Below are 22,860 nucleotides of genomic sequence, written 5' to 3' on the forward strand. Positions count from 1 at the left end.
GATTTATGCATATTTTTATAAATTCACATAAAATGCTTCTTCTTTAATTGTTGAAAAAAAATTGGGGGTGGGGAACTTCAGGGAAAAGAGGGTATTTTATCTTCGGCTCCAGAACGGGTAATCGGATTTCAACCAAATGGGGTAGGAATCAACCTTATGGGTGGGGAATCCAAAGTTGTGCAAATGGTACCCATGGTCCCAAGGGGGGCCCAGGGGGAAGGCCCCCAAGGGGCAAAACACTGTAGATTTTCAACATCTTCTTCTCCAGATCTAGAAACAGAATAGTTGAGGTTTAGGGCGTTTTTTCTAGTTAGACTTCAGAGAGCTTGCATTAAATATGAATTTATCCTTCAGCTCAGGTGAGCGTAAAGCCCCCTGGGGCTCTTGTTTAATTTTATAAGCTAAATGTTGCAGAAGTATCCAGCCGCGCGACGAGGACGCATTTTGAAAGGCGGGCACGTGAATTACTGCTGTCAATCAAAACTCTTGAAAGTAATTGAGGAATAATAAAAGGCCAAAAATTTAACTTTAAAGAAAACGTTAATTGGGATGATTGTCAATTTGAGTTGGAGGGATTAAGCAACCCTGCTAGCTATAGAAGCATTACTTTAATTGCATCTGTTCTGGTGGGCCCATTTCCAACAAAAGAGGATCTTGTAACTTGAATTTTGATTGAAAATCCCATCTATAGAAGATGGTCCAGGCAGAGCAAGACAGTGCTTGCCAAAAATGTTTGTAGGCCTATCTTGGTTAGACCATTGCACCTTCCATCATGAATTAATTTGATAAGAATAGATTTTCATTTTGGACATTATTTGCTGAAATAATAGTGTTTCCTTGAACAACAAGACCACACGACCTTTCATCCAACGTTCCTTCAACCCCTGTTTTGAAGGTGGCTGTGGCTTACCCCCCCCCCCTCAAAAAATAAAAATTGAGGTTTCCCCCCCCCCCCTCTGGGTCTGAACTTGCAGAAACTACTAGATACTGGAAGGGCTCTAGAAGCCAGTGAAAAACAAGCTGGGGTATTAGAAAGAGAGAAAGAGCTAACCTGTTACTTATTTACTGCCTTTCATTGTAAATGCAATAGAAGTGTATAATAGATTAATAGATTAAAATGTTTTTTTAACTATTAGGAATATGATTTTTTTGCACACAACTTTTGTACAGCAATAGGACCCCTTCAGAGATCCAGATCCAGCTCCAAGCTTCACCTAGTGAAGGAAGGAATTCCACATCTCGAAGGTAGATAAGTAATTATTTATTATTTAAATAAACAATGTAACTTGTTAGTAGATTCATGAGTATACACCCTGTCAGTAGGCAGGTTCTCAAGAAGTAGTCTTTCATCAAAGTGATATGCGTGATGTATGCAGGTTCTGCATACTTATTGAGCTGAGTGCGAATCAAAACGCCTCTTCAGTTCTGTCATTGCTGCTCCAAATCTTTGTCAAATTTAATGTCTTGGGTATCTATTTAAAGGAGAAGTATCATTCTCTGCTGCCATTGACTTTAATCTTAAAAATTCTATGTAAATGTTGTTGACATTTCGGATAAAAAATGTGATACAAAAAAATTATTTCTACCTGAAAAAAGTTGTTATTTAACAGTTTATTTTTGTTTGGGCTGAAATAATTTTTGTATCATGACAAAGCTGAGAATATATGCTTTAAGATGATACAAGTTTTGAAAGCAGTTGTGGTTTAATCGAGTCAAGATCACACTTTATATAGACCAAGTACATTTAGCAGCTTTCAAACAAGAATACTGTACTCTGACTGGTTAAGAGACCACACACGCCCACAAATCCCTGATGTTTCCATGCTGGGGCCCCTCCAAGGTCACACTCCCTGTGTGGTAATCCCTTCAAGTTATCTGCGCTTGCTTATTTTGAAACCCCATTCAGCCAATCAGAACTCTGGATTTTATGCTATTCAAATTTTAAGAAATCTCATTTTATGACTATATCATCACAATCTCTGTTCTTATATTGTGGTAGTTCTCCGCAGTCGACGAAAGTATGGAAAAATTTTCAATTATAAAGTAATTTTTGTAATTTCTCTTTTTGTCACAATAATACAAAGTCTAGGAAAGTACAATCTTGCACTTACGAATGGAATTGCACAGTAATGAATACTGAATGCAGTTCTGTTAGAATAACGGATATTTGAAAACCATTGTAGTTGGTTTTTAAGAATTGTCAGTTTACCTTTTCATTATATTTCCATTTTTTTAATGTTTTTTACTATCACATACTAAATGCAGTTTCACTATTTTTTTTATTTTCACTTACAGGCAATCGTCGCTGCAAGAACATAGTCGTCTCTTTCGGGTAAATTATTTTGTTATTGACATTTATACTTACTACACATATGTTTTATAACTTAATTTTTCAATTCAAATTTGACTATTTTCGGCAGCAAGTCTATAATTTCATAATTTGCAGGACAAAGCCACTTTTCTCCAGACACATTCGTTTATTACAGCTCATGTACATGTATGAAGATCTAGCCGGGGGGGGGGGGGGCACTTCCATTGATGAGTGGATACCATGAGCGACCATGGGGTCTCGAAAAGCACCCTAAACACGTATTTTCCATTTTCTGAAAATGCACCCCTTAACAAGTATTGGCGTGTGAAACACTACCCTTAACAAGTATTGGAAACAAAACGATACTCTTGGCAAGTTCCTTGAACTGACCCCTAAACAGGTACAACGATATGTCGGTCGTCGGTTTTACCTTCACCCACATCATTGGGTTTGGTACAGCCCCACCTCCCACATATCGCGCAAATTGTTCTCTAAACACGTAGTGTAGACTCTATTGGGGCAAAAGTACATCATTTATAAGACATTTTAGTCTTAATTTTTTACACCCTCGCAAATTTGACCCTGAACACGTAGCTTTCCTAGCGAAAATAGATACCCTTTATTCATTATTTTAGTGTTTTTGACACCCTTATCACGCTACGTAACGGTACTTAACGTGCTCAATCTTGAAAAAGACATCCTTTTTACGTGTTTTTTTGGTCGCGCATGGTATCCACTCTTCAATGTAAGTGGTCCCCCCCCCTCGGGAGATATAGAAAGGGCACAAAAGTGTCCATGACCAAGTAGTGGTATTTGAGAGGGCCATTATGTTCAATTAAAGAAGCATCAGATTCGGTGACTTTTGTGGCTTTTGATAGAATAAAGCCCTGGGCCCCTTTGCATAAAAGTTACTATTATGGTAACTTTGCCATCCAATGGTAACTACCATAGTAATGCTGATCACTAAGCAATCAAAATCAAGGTTTCCATGAAAGTTACCATAATGGTAACTTTTATGCAACGGGCCCCTGGACTGGATTTGTTATATAAACAGCACGAGAATACTCATTTTTTCATTAACTTTATCTGCTCACATGTACATTTCATAAAAAAAAGGTTAGCCAACCTTAATGAATCATTGCAGGAGCATCATTTATTTGTAAACTGGAAATACATGTTAATGCCATGTTACAATGAAGAGTTTAGCTTTTCATTGGTAAGGAAGGAAATTGCATAATTGTCTATAAAGTCAATTGACAAAAGCGATTTTATAACATATAATGAGATGCCTTTCTAAGATAGCTAACATACTCATCTCTGTCAGTTTTACCACGTGTCAACTTATGAATGCCCAGAGATTCTTTCTGGCCAATAAGGTCACCAAATGAGACCTATCCTAGCAACAAATGAAGCATTTTATTTTCTCTTCAAAGAATCTCCAGTAAATAAAAAACCAAAATGTACCAGCTGCAATCCTCCCCCCCCCCAAAAAAAAAAAATAAGGAGGCAATGACGTTCAGTGATGTGTGACACTTGAAGCATAACCATGGTATTGAAAAGATAAAGACTAGATATTAATTTCATTGCAAATTATTTGTCCACACTGATTCGTTAAAGTTGAGTAACCTTTCTTTCTGGGAAGCGCCGTATAAAGCTGATGCAATGCACAATGCCTAAATGGAGTGACATTGTTGAATATGGCTCTTTCAGATTAGTGGTGTAACGTCTAAATTGGCAACTTTTTGACTTATGTAAGTAACCTGAAGAAAAATACATAACCCCTTTGCTATATAAGCTCTAAAAGTGTTACATTTGGTGGCATAAGAAGATTGTATGACTAATCTTTTCAGATTCGTGACCCAATAATACAAATAGTCCACTTATGCTATGACATTTTATTTATACATGTTCATGCATTATTTGAAAGTTTAATTTGTCATGAAATTAATCTTTATTCATGACTGAAAATATATTTACATAAGTTATGAAAATGAAAGTTTCTGAAATATCTTTTCAAGTAATCTAATTTTGATGAATAAAAAACACATATTCGGGCCTGCCTGTCACCGCACCAGCTTAGATAAATGGGAACTGCATTCTGACTATTTCATTACAAGGTGCACATGGAAAAGTTGAACACAAGTGACATTTTGTGAAGTATATTTATACCTCTGTCTGGGGTTAATTCTCCTGTAATATTTCAGTTACAAAAACCCCATTAAATTGGGCTTCGGGTGTCATTTTGAAGTGCCTTTTATTTTGTATTTTGTGTAATAGATTAAAAGGAAGAAATTTAGTTAATGGAAAATATACCAATTGGTTTGTGTATGTAAAATGTAAAACTTGGGGAAAATTCTTGTTGTTTGGTTAAGAAAAAAAAAATACTTATCTCTTTCAGTATGCATCCCGTGCTTCCCAACAAGTACACCTACCCAAAAAAAGTAAGTATGAATCATCAGTGCAAAATATATGAGGAATCCTTTGAAAATTTGTATTCAAATTAAATAATAATAGTAAAAAGTAGATTGAATTTTAAAATGTGATCATGGTTAAACTCAACATTTTTTTCTAAAGGATATTTAAAGGTTTTGATGTATTTTATGCCTCTGCCCATCTAAGGCATTATGTTTTTATGGTCCGTCTGTTTTAGTACTCTCCATAACTTAATAACCGTTGAATGTCTCATTTTTAAAACTTGGTTCATGTATGTATATTGGAGGGACAATGACGTGATTACATTTGTGGGTCACGAGGTGAAAGATGAAGGATCATAAAGGTCACATAGGTGAAATGGCTCGTTCCTATGATAACGTAAGAACCAATTGACAAATCAATTTCAAACTTGGCTCAAGAATGTTTATGGGAGGGATTGTCATCCCCTGGGATTCAAAGGTTAAAGTTCACAGCCTTTTCTTGAATAAGCTGAAAAACCATCTTTCGATTCAAGTTCAAACCTGGTACATTTTACCTCCTGAGAATGATCTGATTACATGTTTTTGTCACAAGGTCAAAGGTCGAATTTCAAGAAGTCCTTTTAGAATGTAAATGGCTTCTTTGCACAATATCTTGAGAACTATTATGAAAGTCAAACTTGGCCATGTATATGTACTGGAGTGGAAATTATTTCATTAGATTTGGGGGCAGTGGTCTCTACAGTCATTTTTATGCCTCCGCCCACTGAAGGTGGCTGCCGGAGGCATTATGTTTTCGGGTCGTCCGTCCATCCCACTTTCGTTCTCACGATAACTAAAAAACCGGTCAACTAATCTTGGCTCGAGGATACATATCTATGTGACGATGAGCTGATTAGTTTTTGGGGTATCAAGGTCAAAGGTCAAGGTCATAGAATTCAATAAAATACATAAAAATAGACCGTTCTCGCGATAACTCCAAAACCATTCGACGGATCAAATTCAAACTTGGTTCATGTGTGCATATACAAGTGACAATTATCTGAGTAGATTTTGGGGTCTCACGGTCAAATCTCAAGATCACAGGGTTCAATCGAGTTCATATGTCTGCTTTTTTGGAGAAACAGTTATGTGACTAGATTTTGAAGTCACAAGATCAAACAAGATCAAGGGTTTAGTGTTTTTTCATTATGGAAATAGAAACTAGGAAATATATTTCTTGGCTCCCTAACACAAAGTTTTGTAATCCATCGCTAAATGGCAATAGCCAATCACAATCATTGTGGTATGCACATTTTGTTCAAAACACTAAACGGTAATCAATCAGGAGTGTTATTTCATATTAGCAATCCATCGCAAACCTTTGTGTTACGGAGCTCTGGTCTGGCAGTGGCGGAGGCATACATTTTGACCGTGTTCGGTCGAAGATTCATCTAGTTACCAATTGCATGACCAATGTGCATATTGTTTTACCCCTTGTCATAAAGTGATAACTATTTGATCGCATTCTCCAATTAAAGTTTGTGAAAATGCAAAATGTGCAATATATTTCAGATCTTGTGAAGGCAAAGGCATTAATTTTGACTGCGTGCAGTCCAGAATCCATCAAGTTGTAATTCAATTTGAAATAATAACAGAAGGACATTTCTGTGTACATCAACTACAAGTATTGATGTATTGTGTATATTTACATTTTATGCTTTTATTGAGAAGTAAGACGGCATGTTTTCATGCCTCTACCACCAAAGGTGGCATCGATTGTCTGTAATGATTTTTTTCTTCTGGAATAACTAGAGGCAGCTTTAAAACGGAATTCAACCATGGTCAAGATTATTAAAAAAAAGAATAGGAAAAACAGATTGCTGAAAGTGTGGAAGAATTTGGACCAGGAATAAGAAAGTTGTGGCTGTTTTAAAAATGAGATCACTAAGACTATGTAAATTTCAAATTGGCAACTGAGGAAGTTGTGATCATTTGAATTAAATTTGGGGTTCCTTTGAGCCTTAAGGTTACAGGTCACTTGTTAAAAAAACTTCTCTTTCTTTTTTCACTCAGTGCACGAAAATAAAAATCCATGTTTCGTTATGGACCAGAATGATTCTTGTCAAAAAATTCTTAATTCTTTTGTGTGAATGTCCTTGTAATGTTTCATTTTACAATTCACCTCTTTACAGGGAAGATAAGTACTTTCAGCAGGATTTTAATATGTCTTCCTGATTGTAATCAGGAAGACGTCCCCACAAAAGAGGAAAAGGCGATCTTAAAAAACAACAACTTGGGGGAGAAGGTTGTCAAGTTCGATAAAGAAGGGGATGCTCACCATGTTAACGAGAAGATCTTAAGGTGATTTTTTTTACAATGCTATTCTCCATTTGGAAAGGATTTAATCAAAGGCTAAACATTCATGATGATTGACAAACAATTTTACAGCAGAGACTAGTACTTTCATTCCATTATTCTCTACTTATACTAAAGAGCCTTCAGATAATTTGCAGCATATAAACTAAGTGCCATTTTTACCCATGCCATTTTTACCTCTGCCATTTTTACCTCTGCCATTTTACCTCTGCCATTTTTACACCTAACCTGTGAAATACCCCAGGACATTCACTTCTAGGACAGCAATACCTGGGTATAATTGCCCCAGCCAGATTTCGCTGGAATATTATCCCCTCGGTTCATTTTCCCATGAAAAAATAATTTTTGACCACCTAACAGATCATAAATGTCCTAGAGAATGATTAGTCAATGTTACATATATCATTTTTCAGAGTAATTTGGCCTGCTCATTATGGCCCTACTGTCAATTCTATTGGGGACTGTTTTCAGGACATAGATATTGAAGGCAATAGTACATGTAATATAGTCATCAAACAAAGGAATATTTCAAAATGAATAGGCTGTGTTAAGGACAAAATATGAACCCATTGTGGACAGCAGACCAAGAGGGGTACCTGCTTTCATCAAAGTAACAAGTTTGATATGAAGAACTGAATAAACTGGCTCTACAGGAGAGAACATTTCCCATCCAGATGATCAGACATACCCGGACAATATTTACTCTTGAGACTCTTACTGCCAGAACATTTACTGGTATTCCACCACCCCTATCTCTAGGAAATATTCCTAGGACAATTACCCATAAGGACATTTCTCTTTTGTCAGTTGTTTTAAACCGTCCATTCTTTTGGGGTGTATTTGCTGTAATTGTCCTTCCAGAGAACTTGTCCTGGTAAGAATTGTCCTAGGGGTAATTACCCTGGATGTAATTGTCCAGGAGGCCAGTTGATAGAAAGAATAAAGATTTATTGTAGTATTCATATATTTATCAAAAGTTAGCTATTATGAATACTTCTGAAAGTTCTTTTACTGATACAAGCCTTTAAAAGGAGTTGGTCTAATACTTTTTTTTCAGGGCTGTATGTCCAAATCCTTTGAGACTTGCAAAGAAGTCTCAGTTAAAGCATAAATGTGCAAGATAATTTTGATGAATAAAAAAATACTAGCCACCTGCATGGTATTGATGTGTATGATTTTGTTTCCCTCTTAATACAGTACCATAACAAGTAGTTGTCTATTGCAGGCGAGACAATATGTATGCCATTTGATTCATTATATTTCTATATTTCATCTTCTTTGAAACAGTGCTTATCAAAAGGAAGAGCTAAAATTTGGGTTTGAATTAATGACCCTTAAGACAAGGTCAAGGACGGTCTTAGAGGTAGTCCACGTAGGCCCCTGCTCTGCTGAGGATTTACAACTTCTGAGCACACAGAAAATATACATCAGGCCGATGCAGAAAAACATTTTGCTTGAGGAGAACACCCCTCCAGCCAATGATGATATGCTTCCGTGCGTCCTTTGTGGGGCCATATTCCTGACATCGGAAATGAGACAGCACAACGAGACATGCAAGAACTTGGTAAGTTTGCGTGAAAATTCTAACAAAATAACCTCTACTGTTTTGAACAGATCTTTAACTTGGTTCAAGGTTTTGTTTGTCTCTTAGCTCAGTGTATTATAAATGTTCTATTTGTTTGTACTGTACTATGTGCCATAGTGCAAGAAGGTAATTGGTGCCCTTACTTTGCTCACTCCTTGACTTTGCAATGGTGATGTATCAAATCGGCAAGGTCAGATGAGGACATAGGTAAAAGGTCAAGTTTTAATAAACCTGATATGAATTTATGTACTGTTATTATACTTCTGCACTACATGGAAGAGGATATTCTGGTTACACAGTCCAAGACTATGAGATTCTTAAACCTATTAGAATCAATTTCCTGGCTTGCTCAGTTCAATTACATTTTGAAGAACAAACCGTCCAGTGTGGTTGCTGCTTTGATCTATTTGGTTGGACCTTTATCATGAGTATGGGGGAAAATTCAAAGCAATTGGCTCTTTTAATAGGAACTCTAGTAACCAATTTTTAAAGGTAAGAATTGACTGTATATTGTGTATAAAAATGGACTCTGAAAGAAAAAAATACTACCTGAGCAGAATATGCTTATTCCTTATCCCTTTTTCTGATTTAATTTAGGTCAGTTTCCTCCACGATAGTGGATTTGAAAGCTCTAACAAAATATATTGCATTATATGAGTACTGATTACTTAATTTCCAATTTGTGTAATTTCTTCCCAATTTATTGTGGGTTTCAATAAGAATGAGCCACATGATAAATTTGTCCATATTTTATGTAATTCCCTTAATTTTTGTGTTATCACAGGAGGAAACCACAGGCTGTGATGAGCCGCTTGTATTATCAGACAGTGATGTATCTTCGGTTGGTATACAAATGCTTCGGTTATTATTTGAAAATTTAGTGGATTGTGCAGGATACATGTATTTCAATCTTTCCAGGGATATAATTAAAATGCTTAGTTTACATTTGGCCTGCAATGCTTTAACGAAGCCTGTGTCCAGCCCGTATCTCGTATTCCGTGCGGCTCCCATTTGCATGGATATTGCGCAGTCATCCCATGGCAACCCTACAGCGTTTCTGCGTAGCCTCTGTACAGATTTGCACTGGCTTGCCCTGGAGGGGCCTATACAAGAAATGGCACAATGCCCGTAGACAGTGTAAACGCATATGCCATAGCCAGTAGCCAATAAGATGTCCTTAAAATTGCAAGGCAAATTGTAGACCATTTTTATCTGCATTGCACCCGGGGAAAATGTAAACCAGGCATTACTGATCATCTTCCCTAGAGTTGATTTTAGATGTTATAAGATAAACTTTAAATCTGCCTCAAAATAACTTTAGATATTTATTTGATAAAAGATAAAAGATAATTAATATTGCGTTAACCACACAACAACAAATGTAGGTTGTGAGAGTTAAATTTGACAGTTTACCTCAAATTAATCAAAAAATGTTATTCTGTTGAATGTATGATTGGCTGGATTCTGCCTTGACTAGACTTTGTTAGGGCTCCACACTTTATTTTTTTAAACGTGGGTGTGGTTCACCCTTTCTTTGGTTTCTGTATACAGGGTGAAAAAAAAAAAACCTGTCAACACTTCCCAAAAAAATTGTCACAATTACATTCCAAAATATATTAAAAAAAATTTTCATATTGAGAGATGCCCACTAGTCTTATCTATCAAGTGCCACAAACAAAACAACACGCTTGGGCGAATGTCTATTGATTTTGCCTAGAGTGTGAAAAATGACTTGTGCCAAATTAAAATACGTGGGAAACTTAAACCAGCAATCTCAATGAGCACTTCCATTCAAAGTAAATTACTCTTTTTTTAGCTGCCACGGGGGGGGGGGGGGGGGGGGGGGGGGAAGGTTTCCCCTCTGGATCTGCCACTGGTTGAGTAATGGATACACTGACTGATTGAGAAATTGATTGAATACTTAGAGTAGATTGACTGGTTGATTTACTTATTAATGGATTAAGCACTTGATTAATTAACTGATTTATTGATTGTAGATTGAACTTACTACCTGATTAACTGACTGACTAAATGGTTGAATGACTGACCAATTTGTTGGTTGATGTATTGGTATTAATGGTTTGATTGTTGATAGATTAATTAATTGATTGATTGAATAATCGAAGATGTATTAATTTGGGACATTTCTTCTTGACTGGATGAATGGCATGTGGATTTGATGTGCATCTGGATACTTTGCTTAAACAAGATCTTGAAGAGTAATTAAACGTTGTTAATTCTCACGCATGCATAAAACAATGCAATCATTAGAATTCTGATTTTTAAAAAAATCCACAAAGGTACTGGTCTATCATAGATAATCATAAATTTATGCCAAAGAGTAATTTATTTGAATGGAGTGCTTATTCAAACTGCTGGTTTAAATGTCCCTCTTCTTGCAATTTGGCGCAAGTCATTTCTCACACTGTGGACAAAAATGATCAGTGTTTGCCAAGCGTGAATGAAAAGTTGTCTCGCAAGTGGCACATGATAAATGAAAATATTGGGCATCCATCAATCTGAACAAATCTTTTATATATTTTGAATTGTAATAGTGACAGATTTGTCAAGTGTTTTTTTTTAACACCCCGTATAAAACATTTTTTATTTTGTAAATTTGGGAGGTAATGTTTGCCAGGCACCTGCTGGTGTGGAGGCCTGCAGTTTATTGTTTGTGCAAGAACATTTGCATTTCTCTGCCTTATTCATTGGTCATAATGTCCAATTTGATGTTGGAAACTGGAAAAGATATTGCATACTTTTGCTGCCAACTCAAATAAATCATTATGCAAAATATTTAGTGTTTTACAGGTCATCTCATGGTCAACTTTTCATACTGACGCTTTAAACCAAGCTGATTATGTTTTCACTATTCATATTTAATTTAAAAATAAAAGATAAAAACATTTTTAAAGAGTTTTGAATTGGGGAATACTTGCCCTTATAATTTAATTTAGTCTGCAAATTACACTTACCACAAATACTAAATGCATATGTATTCATTTTTCAGGCTATACTAGTACAAAGTGAACCATCATCAGATGATGAGCTGCCAGCTGGGATTTTAAATGAGCTTCCACGCAAGGTCAGTATGCAAATGAGCAGACCGATGAGGTCATCCACTCGCTATTTATTTTATATTTTATTATATGAAATATGAAATATCTGAATTTTTTCTATATTACATTTTTCAAAAAGGTTTGATTCCTCCCTTAACATGTGGGGAATTCATTTCTGCAATATACTATGATTCAATAAATAGCTCCCTTATTGACAACTGCAAAATTTGATATAGTCTGTATATTATGCTTGTTAAATTTTTCTCTTTTTATTCAATTCAACTTTGGGTGGACTTGCCCTTTAAGCTAGGCATTTCAATTTATCCTGTTCTTTTCTCACACATTGAATAAATGGAAATTCTACAGGCATTATGAGCCTCGTACAAATCTGACTTAAATGAACATTGATATAGATAATGGTTAATTTGGAAGATTTTTGTGGGTATGGTGTTCTGTAATGAATCTGTGATGTGCTGGTCAGAGAATAGCAAGAGGAGAAATTGTAAAAAGTAACCGTGGATGCAAAGTGCATTAGTGTATACAAAAGTGTACAATGCAACTGAAAGCTGAATCTGCCGAAACCACAGCATGCATCAACCAATCAAAAGCAAGCATTTGACAGATATCTGTTGATGCCCTGTAGCTGCAAACTAGTTATATCTATTATTGATCCATGGAATTGAGAAGCTTGAAAATTTGTATACCTATTTTTATGTTGACATTGCACAAGGCTTACACTAACAATACAATATTATACCCACTGGTAAAATATTCTCCCACTTAACGATGCATGAAATGACACACAAACAAACACACACACATTCCCACATATACTTCAGCACTTCTCGATATTTCTTGCTCATAAATTATTTTCAAAGCAATTTTTGCAAATTTCATTTTCATGCCATAATTCAAAGAGTTTTGTTGTAGAATTTGTGAAAAAGTCCTATTAGTTGACAAGTTGACATGATTGAAGCGAATCATGAGCTCTGGTTATGGACTTACAAACTGAGAGAAACCAGCTCAACTTGATTATGAAATGTTTATCATATTGGTTGTTTCCATGAGCAAAATATGAAAAAGCCTACGAATCAACCACCTCTATAAATTATCATTTTTATTATCTCCATCACAGAATGAAGAACATCCGGAGCTTGAACACATTCTTTCCAAAGTGAAAGAGAGATCGTAAGTTTTCAGTATGAGTTTTTGGCTTACCAGACCATTCCATTCCAGATGCTAGATGAAATCACTTTATGCCCCTTCATGGTTGCTATTATGGATTCTAAAATTGCTCGAATGATGGACCTATTTTCATAAACAGGTTAACAGTTCATTTCTATGAATAGACCTCCATTGTAATCCTAAAATTATGAGGGGGCATTGAGGCCTCGCACACCCCTCCTCTAATTCTGTTTTGTAATCAGTGCTCCAAAGTTTTGGGCAATGCCACTTCAAAAGCTTTTTATGCCTCTGCCCTCCGAACGTGGGTGCTGGAGGCATTATATTTTCAGGTTGTCTGTCTGTCTGTCCCGTTTTCCCTATGGCGATACCTTAGAACCATTTGAGAGATGGACTTCAAAGTTGTGTCATTTGTGTATATATGTATGCGAGTGACAATACAATTAGATTTGGGGGTCACAAGGTCAAAGGTCGAAGGTTATAGAAGTTATTGTATTCATGTAAATGGCTTGTTTTCCTTTAAACATAGAACCAATTGACAAATAAACGTCAAACTCATGACTCGTGTATGCATGTGGGAGTGACAATTATCTAATCAGATTTCAACATTTATGAAAGCTAAACGTGAATGTGTGATATATTTTTCAGATCTGGCAATGTTTCTGGGCATCAATTCTGACTGCGTAGTCAAGAATCCATCTATTTTTTATGCCTCCGCCCACAGAAAAAAATAGGTGGGGTGACACACAGGAAAGATGTGAGACACCTTTTAATCAGGTCAACGAAGCATTTTTTTCAAACAAGGTGCAGGACGAGATTCCTTGATTTTTGTCGAGTCACAGAGGTGGAAGGAGACTTAAGGCGTCCATCCATCCATCCTCAATGCATATGCATATGATACTTGAATGATTTTCTGACTATTTGCCCGTTTGTGGTAGATGCTCTATAGGGATGTCAATGTTATTTGAAGTCAAAGGTCACGTATGTAGGCCAAAGGTCACATGAGGTAAAAAAGAATGATTGCACTCCAACCGGGTGAGATACATTATCATGGCTATCGCATTATTGAATAGCATGAAGTTCCAGTGTTTTATTTGCTTAATAAGTACAAAACAAATTGAATGTTGATATTGTATTTATACATATTTATTATGTATCCTTTTATTCCCCCACCAGGTCTGAGGACACGAGTGTAGCACAGCTGGTGCAGTATTTCAGGGAGGATTTCATCAAGGGCAGGAGGTTGAATCTGCCATCAGACCTTGCATCAACAGATGCAGCTATGCAGGGGGATACGTATAAAATTGTAATCTCCAGGATGGATGTGTTTCAGGGGGTCTTGGATGAGTTCACGGCTACAGGCTACAAGCCACGCCTCCCGTTAGAAGTACGATTCATGGGGGAAAGAGGGCAAGATCTGGGTGGCATCAGGAAAGAATTCCTGCGTTTGGCCCTCAATGCTGTGTATGAACGCCTCACCATACCTTACGAGGGAAGGATCCTCATTGAGGATTACGCAGGCATGTGTGTCAATAAGGCTTTCCTGGCAGCTGGGATAGTAATAGGTAAGTTCAGTGTATGAAACTTACATGTATGCTATGGGATTAACCCTTCAGAGATAATTGAATGAATGCAAAAATGTAAGAGACATAGGAATGAACGCTTCAGAAAAATCAGACAAATGAGATTGATATAAATTTCTTGAATATGGGAGCAATAAATGATATGGAGATCTTCCCATGGGCAATAGTACCATGATGTGGTTATTATTGAAACATTGGGAGAGAAGTTTCCCATTTCTTTTTGTACACTTAGTTTTAATTATTAGGTTTCTCATTTTAAAAATTATAATTTCTATGTAAGCATGCTCAACCCATAGTAGTAGTAGTAGAAAATGCTAGTCTCTATCCACTATTGGTCAGAAGCAACCCACTGAGAACATTGAGGGTATAAAATATCATGAAATTAACTTACAAAATGTGCTGGAAAAGAAGCTCAAATGTCTTAAGTACTCAGTTTTCATTCTCGAAGCTGGATTTTCGAATTGTACTTGGTCCTGAGGTTTGTTTACATTCCTTAATTATCCTCTAAGTATTTTAGATATAAAGTAGCCTGCATGGCCTACACATAATAAACATGCAATGCATCTTGTTACTCTACTTTATGCTTCAAATCCAGGAGGCCGTATGTATTGCTAAAACTGTTATTTAACACTCATTTTACGTGAAGAATGAAAGCAGTTATTCATAACAGCCTTTTGGTTACTGTGTATATTACTGCAGGTCAATGCATTATGCAAGATGGCCCAAAACCAAATGTCCTGGCAAAGGAACTGGTTAACCGGCTAGTGGAAGGATCATGCACTACTCAGAGTGAACAACAGCTGCTTGAAGGGATGCAGAAGACAGGGATTCTGGAAGTAAGTCTTCATTTTATTGCACTTATGTATTTTTTATGCCTCCGCCCACCAAAGATGGTTGCCGGAGGCACTATGTTCTCATGTAGTCCATCCCGCTTTCGTTCTTGCGATAACTCAAAAACTATTCAATGGATCAACTTCAAACTTGGTAATGGTATAAATATCGGGATGAGAATGAGCTGATTAGTTTTTGGGTTCCCATGGTGAAAGGTGAAGGTCACACAATTCAATAAAATACATATAAACGGGCTGGTCTCGTGATAACTCAACAACCATTCAACAGATCAACTTTAAACTTTGCTTGAGTATACAAATTTGGATGACGATGAATTTTAGGATTCCCAAGGTCACAGAATTCAATGAAATATATAAAAAAGGGCCATTTTTGCGATAAGTCCAAAACCCTCTTATGGATCAAACTCGGCTCATGTGTGCATATACAAGTGACAATGCTATCATATGTCTAGATTTTGGGGTAATATCAAAGATAAAGGTCACAGAATTCAATAAAATACATAAAAATGGCTTGTTCCTTGCAATAAGTGCAGAACTGTCAAACAAATCAGCTTCAAACTTTTTTTTTCATTTCTGTATTAATATAATAGAATGTATTTACAATATGGTACAATTACAACGATCTTCATGTAGATGTCTAATATATGTAGGAAAAAAAGAAGGGAAAAAATGCTAATTTGTTGAGTCATTAGAATTGGGAACAAAGAAAGCATGAAAGAGTCATTAGAATTGGGAAAAAAGAAAGCGTGAAAGAAGAACAAGGGAAACATGCCTCACGTTAGCATATCAGAGTGAGAATGAATTGATAGGACTATTGGTCTCAAGGTTGAATTTATAAGGTCGCAAAATACAATATAATACCTCAAAATGACTTGTTCTCACTATAACTGAAAAGTAATTTGACAGATCAACTTCAAATTTGGTGCATGTATGACTACACAAGTGATGATGAATTGACTTGATTTGGGGAATCTTGAGGTCAAAGATCAAGGTCACAGAGTTTGACTAAATACCTTAAAATGTTCATGCAATATTACTGAAAAATAATGTAACAGGTCAAATTCAAACTTGTCTCATGTATACTCTAATGATTAACAATTATATGATTAGATTTGGGAGTTGCAAGATCAATGTCAAAGTGAAAGATCAAGGTCAAAGTGTAGTAGGTAATGATGTTTATGAAAATAGAAAACTAGGCCATATATCTGTGGTCTGGCAATGGCGGAGGCATTCATTTCATCTGCGCGCACTCAAAGATTAATCTAGTTTTATATTGAATAATTTGAACAGCACCTTGAAAATTGAAAGAGCAGTTATGTTGATATTTAGCCTTATATTTCTGGGAGCGAGTTCGCTCAGTCGGTAAAGCGTCTTTTGGGGTTCGAGTTCACCCAGGCAAATGAATGAAGAGTAGGGAGAAACCCTGGTGTAGTGGTCCACTTGCATACCCCCCTAATCAGTTATATCAGGGGGAGAGACATGCGGATCACAGTGATTTAGTTCCCTTTTTTCCTCAGGAGATGCAATTGCACAAATTGTCTTAATTGGGTTATTTTTTCTTGTTTCCTAAAACTCAATTTGGGCTTTAGAATTATTAGGATTAGAAATAATCACAGCTTTTATATTGATGTCTTCTTGTTTGTTTGATTTTAACAGCTTATTAGGAAATTTCCCAAATGTAGGGAACTATTAGAATTCAGTGAAGAGCCTAGGGTGCTAGAGTCCCAAGAGCTGGTGGATTCTTTTGTCCCAAATTTTTCAGAAGAAGGCAGCAACGTCAGACAGCAAGAAGAGATAGTTTATGGCCACTTCATCCGCTTTATCAGGGAGGTTGAAGGTAAATAAGCGATGATTCTAGATTGGGTCAGTCTGTAACATAGGCTTATATTACACCAAAATAATCTGTCAGAGACCAACCACAAACTTTTTTATTGCGGCTTTTAATTTGTAAGTCAGAACAGTAGAGTTTACTAAACTTCTTGTGAAGAAAATACTGTAAGAAAGCTTACTATGCGAAATTATTCACTAAAAATTCTAGATATTTTTAAGATATAAATTGTATTAATGATCATTTGTAACATAAGCAGTAAACACATGCCAAATTTCCTTCTTGTCCCAGATTTCCGTCATAAAAAGCTCAAATAGCCCAGTTCAGTTAGGGATAAACGGGAAACAGATGTATTACAGTTTGACAGATACATCTATGAGAGTTGATCTTTTAAAACTTCCAAAAGTATTCGAAGAAAAAAAAAGATATTGAAGAACCCTCTTCCCTGTTATTTTTTGCCGTAATTATAGAAGAGGCATGTCCAAAAGCACAAGGGTTTTCATATTGTGACAATATTTAGGTTTAATTCCTTGATTTGTGTCATATTTAACCATATAAATGTCCATAAATCACAATGGCCTTTCCAATTATTTTTTTTTATCTTTCATTGTTATTGATTTCCTTGAGACCCCAAACCATCAATGGACATTCATGTTCTGCATTGGATAAAAAAATACACTTGAATGAAATTTACTTGGGTTCTTTGGATATTCTGCTGAAGGGAATAAAGTGAATACTATTAGTTATTATATACCTCATATTAAGATTCTTATCACGGATTGGTCAAAAGTACATCATGTGACCAGGTGTAGATCCACCTATGATTATCTGAGGGTTTTTACTTTCTATCCATTGAAAAGTAGTTCAAATGATAGTATGGTGAAACCTGTGGATAGTAGGGCAAAACCCTTGGACAGAAACCCTTGCACCTAAGATGAAACCCCTCCACACACAGTGCATGTAGAAGACTTTTCTTTATACTAGATATGGTCAAGGTCTAGATAACTATTTATGGTCTAGACTAGATGTTAGAATTTTTAGCTGCAACATTATTGATGAAGTATATAAAACAAACATCGACTGCTCTATATTCGGATGTTGAGAACATCATTCCCTCAGTGCTTTTCACACCAGCCCTTATATCACCTCTTGGCCAAGGCCTCGAAGGGCTGGTATGAAAAGCACATCAGAGAGTGAAATTTCCACCGAGCATCCTCATGAGCAGTCAATATTTGTGTACTCCCTGCTTGTTCATGAAATATGGGCAAATATCTGCGGCTCCGGCCTCATGAAATATGGCACCAGACCATTGATATTTCTCGTATTTCGTAACAATAAGCAGGGGGGGGGGGTAACAATTTTATCTTTTTAAGTGTAGGTCTACATAAATTCTGTAGTATAATCTCATTGGTAAAGTTACGATGAAAACTTTTGTATTTTTTCCATGTTGTAAGGACATTGCCCTTTTCCAATTTTCGAAAATCGGTTATAATATTCTTATATAGAGTGGGATTATTTTCTAATTGGTGTACAGACACTTATGACAACCTTAGTCACTGACTTGTAACATTGAATGAGGAGATACACATTTTCTAAAGATTTAAGGCTATTTTATTACAAGAAATTCCCAAAAATGAATAATAAAAAAAAATGAATTTCACCGAGAGTGACCCGAAAATGGCAAAAATCTAATTATATGGGCGAAAAAACGTAACTTTCCCAACATTTTAGATACCTGGCTATAACTAAAGAATTAAGGAAGAGTGCTAATGAATCTCAATTTTCAGCATTTTTTCATGTTCTGGCATGGAATTGCCCAATCCATATTTCTCAAACTTTGGTTGATTTACACAATTTAACACTTTTCTTCTTACAGCGGGCAATCAACACGCCAATGGAAAAGAGGAGGAAGAAATATTGACACTCGAACATATCGTGAGATTTGTAACTGGATTGTCCAACAAACCAGTGTGTGGGTGGCAACCGCCACTGAGTGTAGCGTTTGTCAGACAGGACATGTCAACAGTGGGCATCGGGGCATCCACCTGCTCTCATGAATTGCATCTTCCTATTCCTCGGAATCACACACAATCTCTACCCTCTAGGAATGTTTTCTTTTCGCTATTTTGCGCATCCTTCCCTGATGAGTTTTTTGGAAAGGATTAATCCTTGCACCATCAAAATCCAGTCCGAAGAAAGCCCCTAAAAAAATCCCCTCCCCAAGTAGGGATTATAGATGCTGCCAAAACATTCCATGTTGATAACTCATTGTTCTGTTGCAATTTTGCCAAAGATTGGCTGTTTTCTTGCCTGGAAATATATTTTGATAGACATGTATTACTAAACATAGTAATACAGTACAGTTTTATGAAACCTAATTTGTAAAAAAGATTTTGTTATGCCTCCAGATGGTTACATGTGGATCTTTTGGGGCGGGGAAGTTCTTGGGTACGTCTGTCTATAGGTAGGGGAAGGCGGGGTAAGTTGTGACACTTTTTGCATTTTGCATGATAGAATTGATATGACTAATAATATGATAGAAATAAGTACCTTGCCTTTAGATATGATTCTTGGGAAATCTTTTTCACCTATATACGACTTTCTACCCCCACTCTGAAAGTCGTTGTGACCTTTGAAAAAAATGATGTCAAGTGGCACAACTTGCCCCATCTATGGGGTAAGTTGTGCCACCTTCGAGGGTAAGTTGAGCCACAAAAACTGTGTACAAAATGTATGCGGGAAGAACCAGCATGTCAGTTTTTTATTTAAAGTCTTTTCACTTACTAATTCTCTAAAAATATTAACATTCTGTAAAAGTAAAAGAACTGTCATGTGCATTTGCTCTATTCTGCCTGCATATCGATGGCTTTTTAAGGTTTGATTGTGTTTTTATTTACATTACCAAAATAATTACCATGGCTCAACTTGCCCCATGTTTGCTGGCTAAACTTACCCCAGTCCGAACTTAATGCGATAATTTCGCATCCACACATTTCTTATGTATCCATCATGTAAAAGACTGTGACAAGAATGAAGATCCATACCTGGACTGACAATGTTCTTATGTATTATTATATGTAAAGAAGTGTGTGTGTGTAAAAAACACTTATCTTTTTCACACCCTTTTTTACATTTTTGGCTGAAATTTGTATTTTTCCCTCTAAAAAAAAGTACTTTTTGTTTCAAAGTTGAAAACAATGCGGTGGGGTTAAGGGTTATGTAATGGGTCATCAATACATGACACCACCATAATGTCTGACTCATTCATTACAAAAAGTATGGGAGCTCTTTCTATTTCAGACTTTTTCAATACTCTTCAGCTTTTTTCAGATCTTTTTATTTGTGATCACTCACACCCCTGATTTAATTCAAAAGGTCAGGCTATTTTGTGATCTCAGATCTATTTCCATCTTGTACCTACCTCTGTACCTACCTCTGTCATTTCTGAAATATTCTTGTGTGTTTATTATGCAACCAAATATCTCATTACCTGTGTTTATCAATACTGTATCAAGGACTAAATATTTTAAATAGTTGAAAATAGTAAATATAGTGGGAGAATGCAAAATGACACAAATTCTTTGTCACTTTCATCAAGACTGCTGTAAACTATATTTCACTCTCCTTCAATCGACCCTTTGCTCTGGTGGTATCCTTGATTAGTTTGAATCAAGTCAACGTACACTTGCAGGTCCGATTGGTGAGCTTGAGATTTTGTTGTGTACATGGAAATGTACAATGATCAGTCCTGTGCAAATGCACCTCAAAAGTGCCATTTTTGCCAAAAATTCAATAAGCAGCAATATTAAGTTTCAAAGGCTTAATACCATAAAAAGTGTGTGACATATCCTTAATTTTTATCTTTACCTTGTATTCTATGTATATGTATTGCCATTTTACTCCAATAGTATTCAGTTATGAGTGTGCCATATACTTGTGTTATATATTATGTGTCTCTTCAAATGCCTAAAAATATACAGTGCAAGGATGCAAGATCTTGCACATTAACAGTTGACAACCAAGTAATCAAGGTCATTCACTGTACAAACCCTGGCCTGCCATATCCATTGTGATTTATCATGAACTCGTCAAGACAAAAAACAATTTCTAAAGAGTATATCTTTTCACTAATCCCTAAGTGGATAGCCCACCTAATTTTCATGTCTTTTACAATAATGGGCAGTGCTCACTCAAGCATAAAACATTTTCTGACTTTTTTTTTAGCTATCCATATATATATAAAAATTTCCCCAAAATTCGATATAAAGAATTTTATTTAGGGGGCCATTTAAAAAGTGTATCGTTTTTTGGGGGGACACTCTGTAAAATGCTTCCCAGAAAAAACGAAGCCAAGATTTATTGATGTTTAATCATACCTTAGTCACAATTATGTTTGATATTTGATACATATTTGTAAAGCTTGGCTCCTCTTCTTCCATTTGATGCCATTCATAGGATACATAATTCAAGCATGAGTAAATAAAGCTCCAAATATGCTTATTTTTTGTCTAGACACTCTGTTAGTATTCGCAGCAAATTTACATATACAGTGGAGGCTTGGTATAACGAGGTCCTTGGGACCATCAAAATCTTGTTATAGCAGGAATCATAGGCAGCGGAAGCAGGGGGGATCTCTTTATACCGAGTTTCCACTGTACTTGAAAAAAAAATGGTATCAAAAAAGATTTGTTATTTATTGTATTTTAAATGTTTTATGTTGTATTTGTTTTTTTTTTACCTCTTTGTCACCTCATTGTTTTTTTGATGAAACTTGTAAGGGAGACTTTTGCAATCATACATAGCGTAACATTCATTAGTTCTAAATATCTCATTCTTTGTCACTTTGGATATGTTTTGGTATCACATCAGTTGATTTGGTAAGAGGCAAGTATGCATTAAACCATGTGAAGAACATCTCATTAAGTTTTGTGAAAGTATTTGTTGGCTCTTAATGTAAGAACAACAGCCTTGTACATGCGTTATTTGTATTACATCAGTTGATTTGGTAATAAACTGTAACTCTGAATTCTTCTTGAGTCACAATATAGTTTTGCCTTCCTAGTTTTGTAAGAGGCGAGTATGCATTAAACCATGTGAAGAACATCTCATTAAGTTTTGTGAAAGTATTTGTTGGCTGATAATGTAAGAACAACAGCCTTGTACATGCGTTATTTGTAGTTTTGTATCACATCAGTTGATTTGGTAATAAACTGTAACTCTGAATTCTTCTTGAGTCACAATATGGTTTTGCCTTCCTAGTTTTGTAAGAGGCGAGTATGCATTAAACCATGTGAAGAACATCTCATTAAGTTTTGTGAAAGTATTTGTTGGCTGATAATGTAAGAACAACAGCCTTGTACATGCGTTATTTGTAGTTTTGTATCACATCAGTTGATTTGGTAATAAACTGTAACTCTGAATTCTTCTTGAGTCACAATATGGTTTTGCCTTCCTAGTTTTGTAAGAGGCGAGTATGCATTAAACCATGTGAAGAACATCTCATTAAGTTTTGTGAAAGTATTTGTTGGCTGATAATGTAAGAACAACAGCCTTGTACATGCGTTATTTGTAGTTTTGTATCACATCAGTTGATTTGGTAATAAACTGTAACTCTGAATTCTTCTTGAGTCACATTATTGTTTTGCCTTCCTAGTTTTGTAAGAGGCGAGTATGCATTAAACCATGTGAAGAA

At 35.9% G+C, this 22,860-nt stretch overlaps 1 protein-coding gene across 1 annotated transcript; it reads left to right on the forward strand.

Annotated features, from left to right (window-relative positions):
* The first annotated feature begins 1,173 nt into the window (after positions 1 to 1,173).
* LOC135155090 (uncharacterized) lies at positions 1,174 to 22,860 on the forward strand. Its single transcript, XM_064103706.1, has 12 exons — positions 1,174 to 1,245; positions 2,296 to 2,332; positions 4,710 to 4,752; positions 6,897 to 7,065; positions 8,368 to 8,644; positions 9,450 to 9,506; positions 11,676 to 11,750; positions 12,860 to 12,912; positions 14,083 to 14,471; positions 15,189 to 15,325; positions 16,997 to 17,177; positions 19,045 to 22,860. The coding sequence occupies exons 5-12, from the start codon at positions 8,408 to 8,410 to the stop codon at positions 19,332 to 19,334; spliced, it is 1,419 nt and encodes a 472-aa protein (XP_063959776.1). The 5' UTR covers positions 1,174 to 1,245; positions 2,296 to 2,332; positions 4,710 to 4,752; positions 6,897 to 7,065; positions 8,368 to 8,407; the 3' UTR covers positions 19,335 to 22,860.

Source organism: Lytechinus pictus, chromosome 8 (assembly GCF_037042905.1).
Source record: "Lytechinus pictus isolate F3 Inbred chromosome 8, Lp3.0, whole genome shotgun sequence".
In the NCBI taxonomy this organism is placed as follows: Eukaryota; Metazoa; Echinodermata; class Echinoidea; order Temnopleuroida; family Toxopneustidae; genus Lytechinus; species Lytechinus pictus.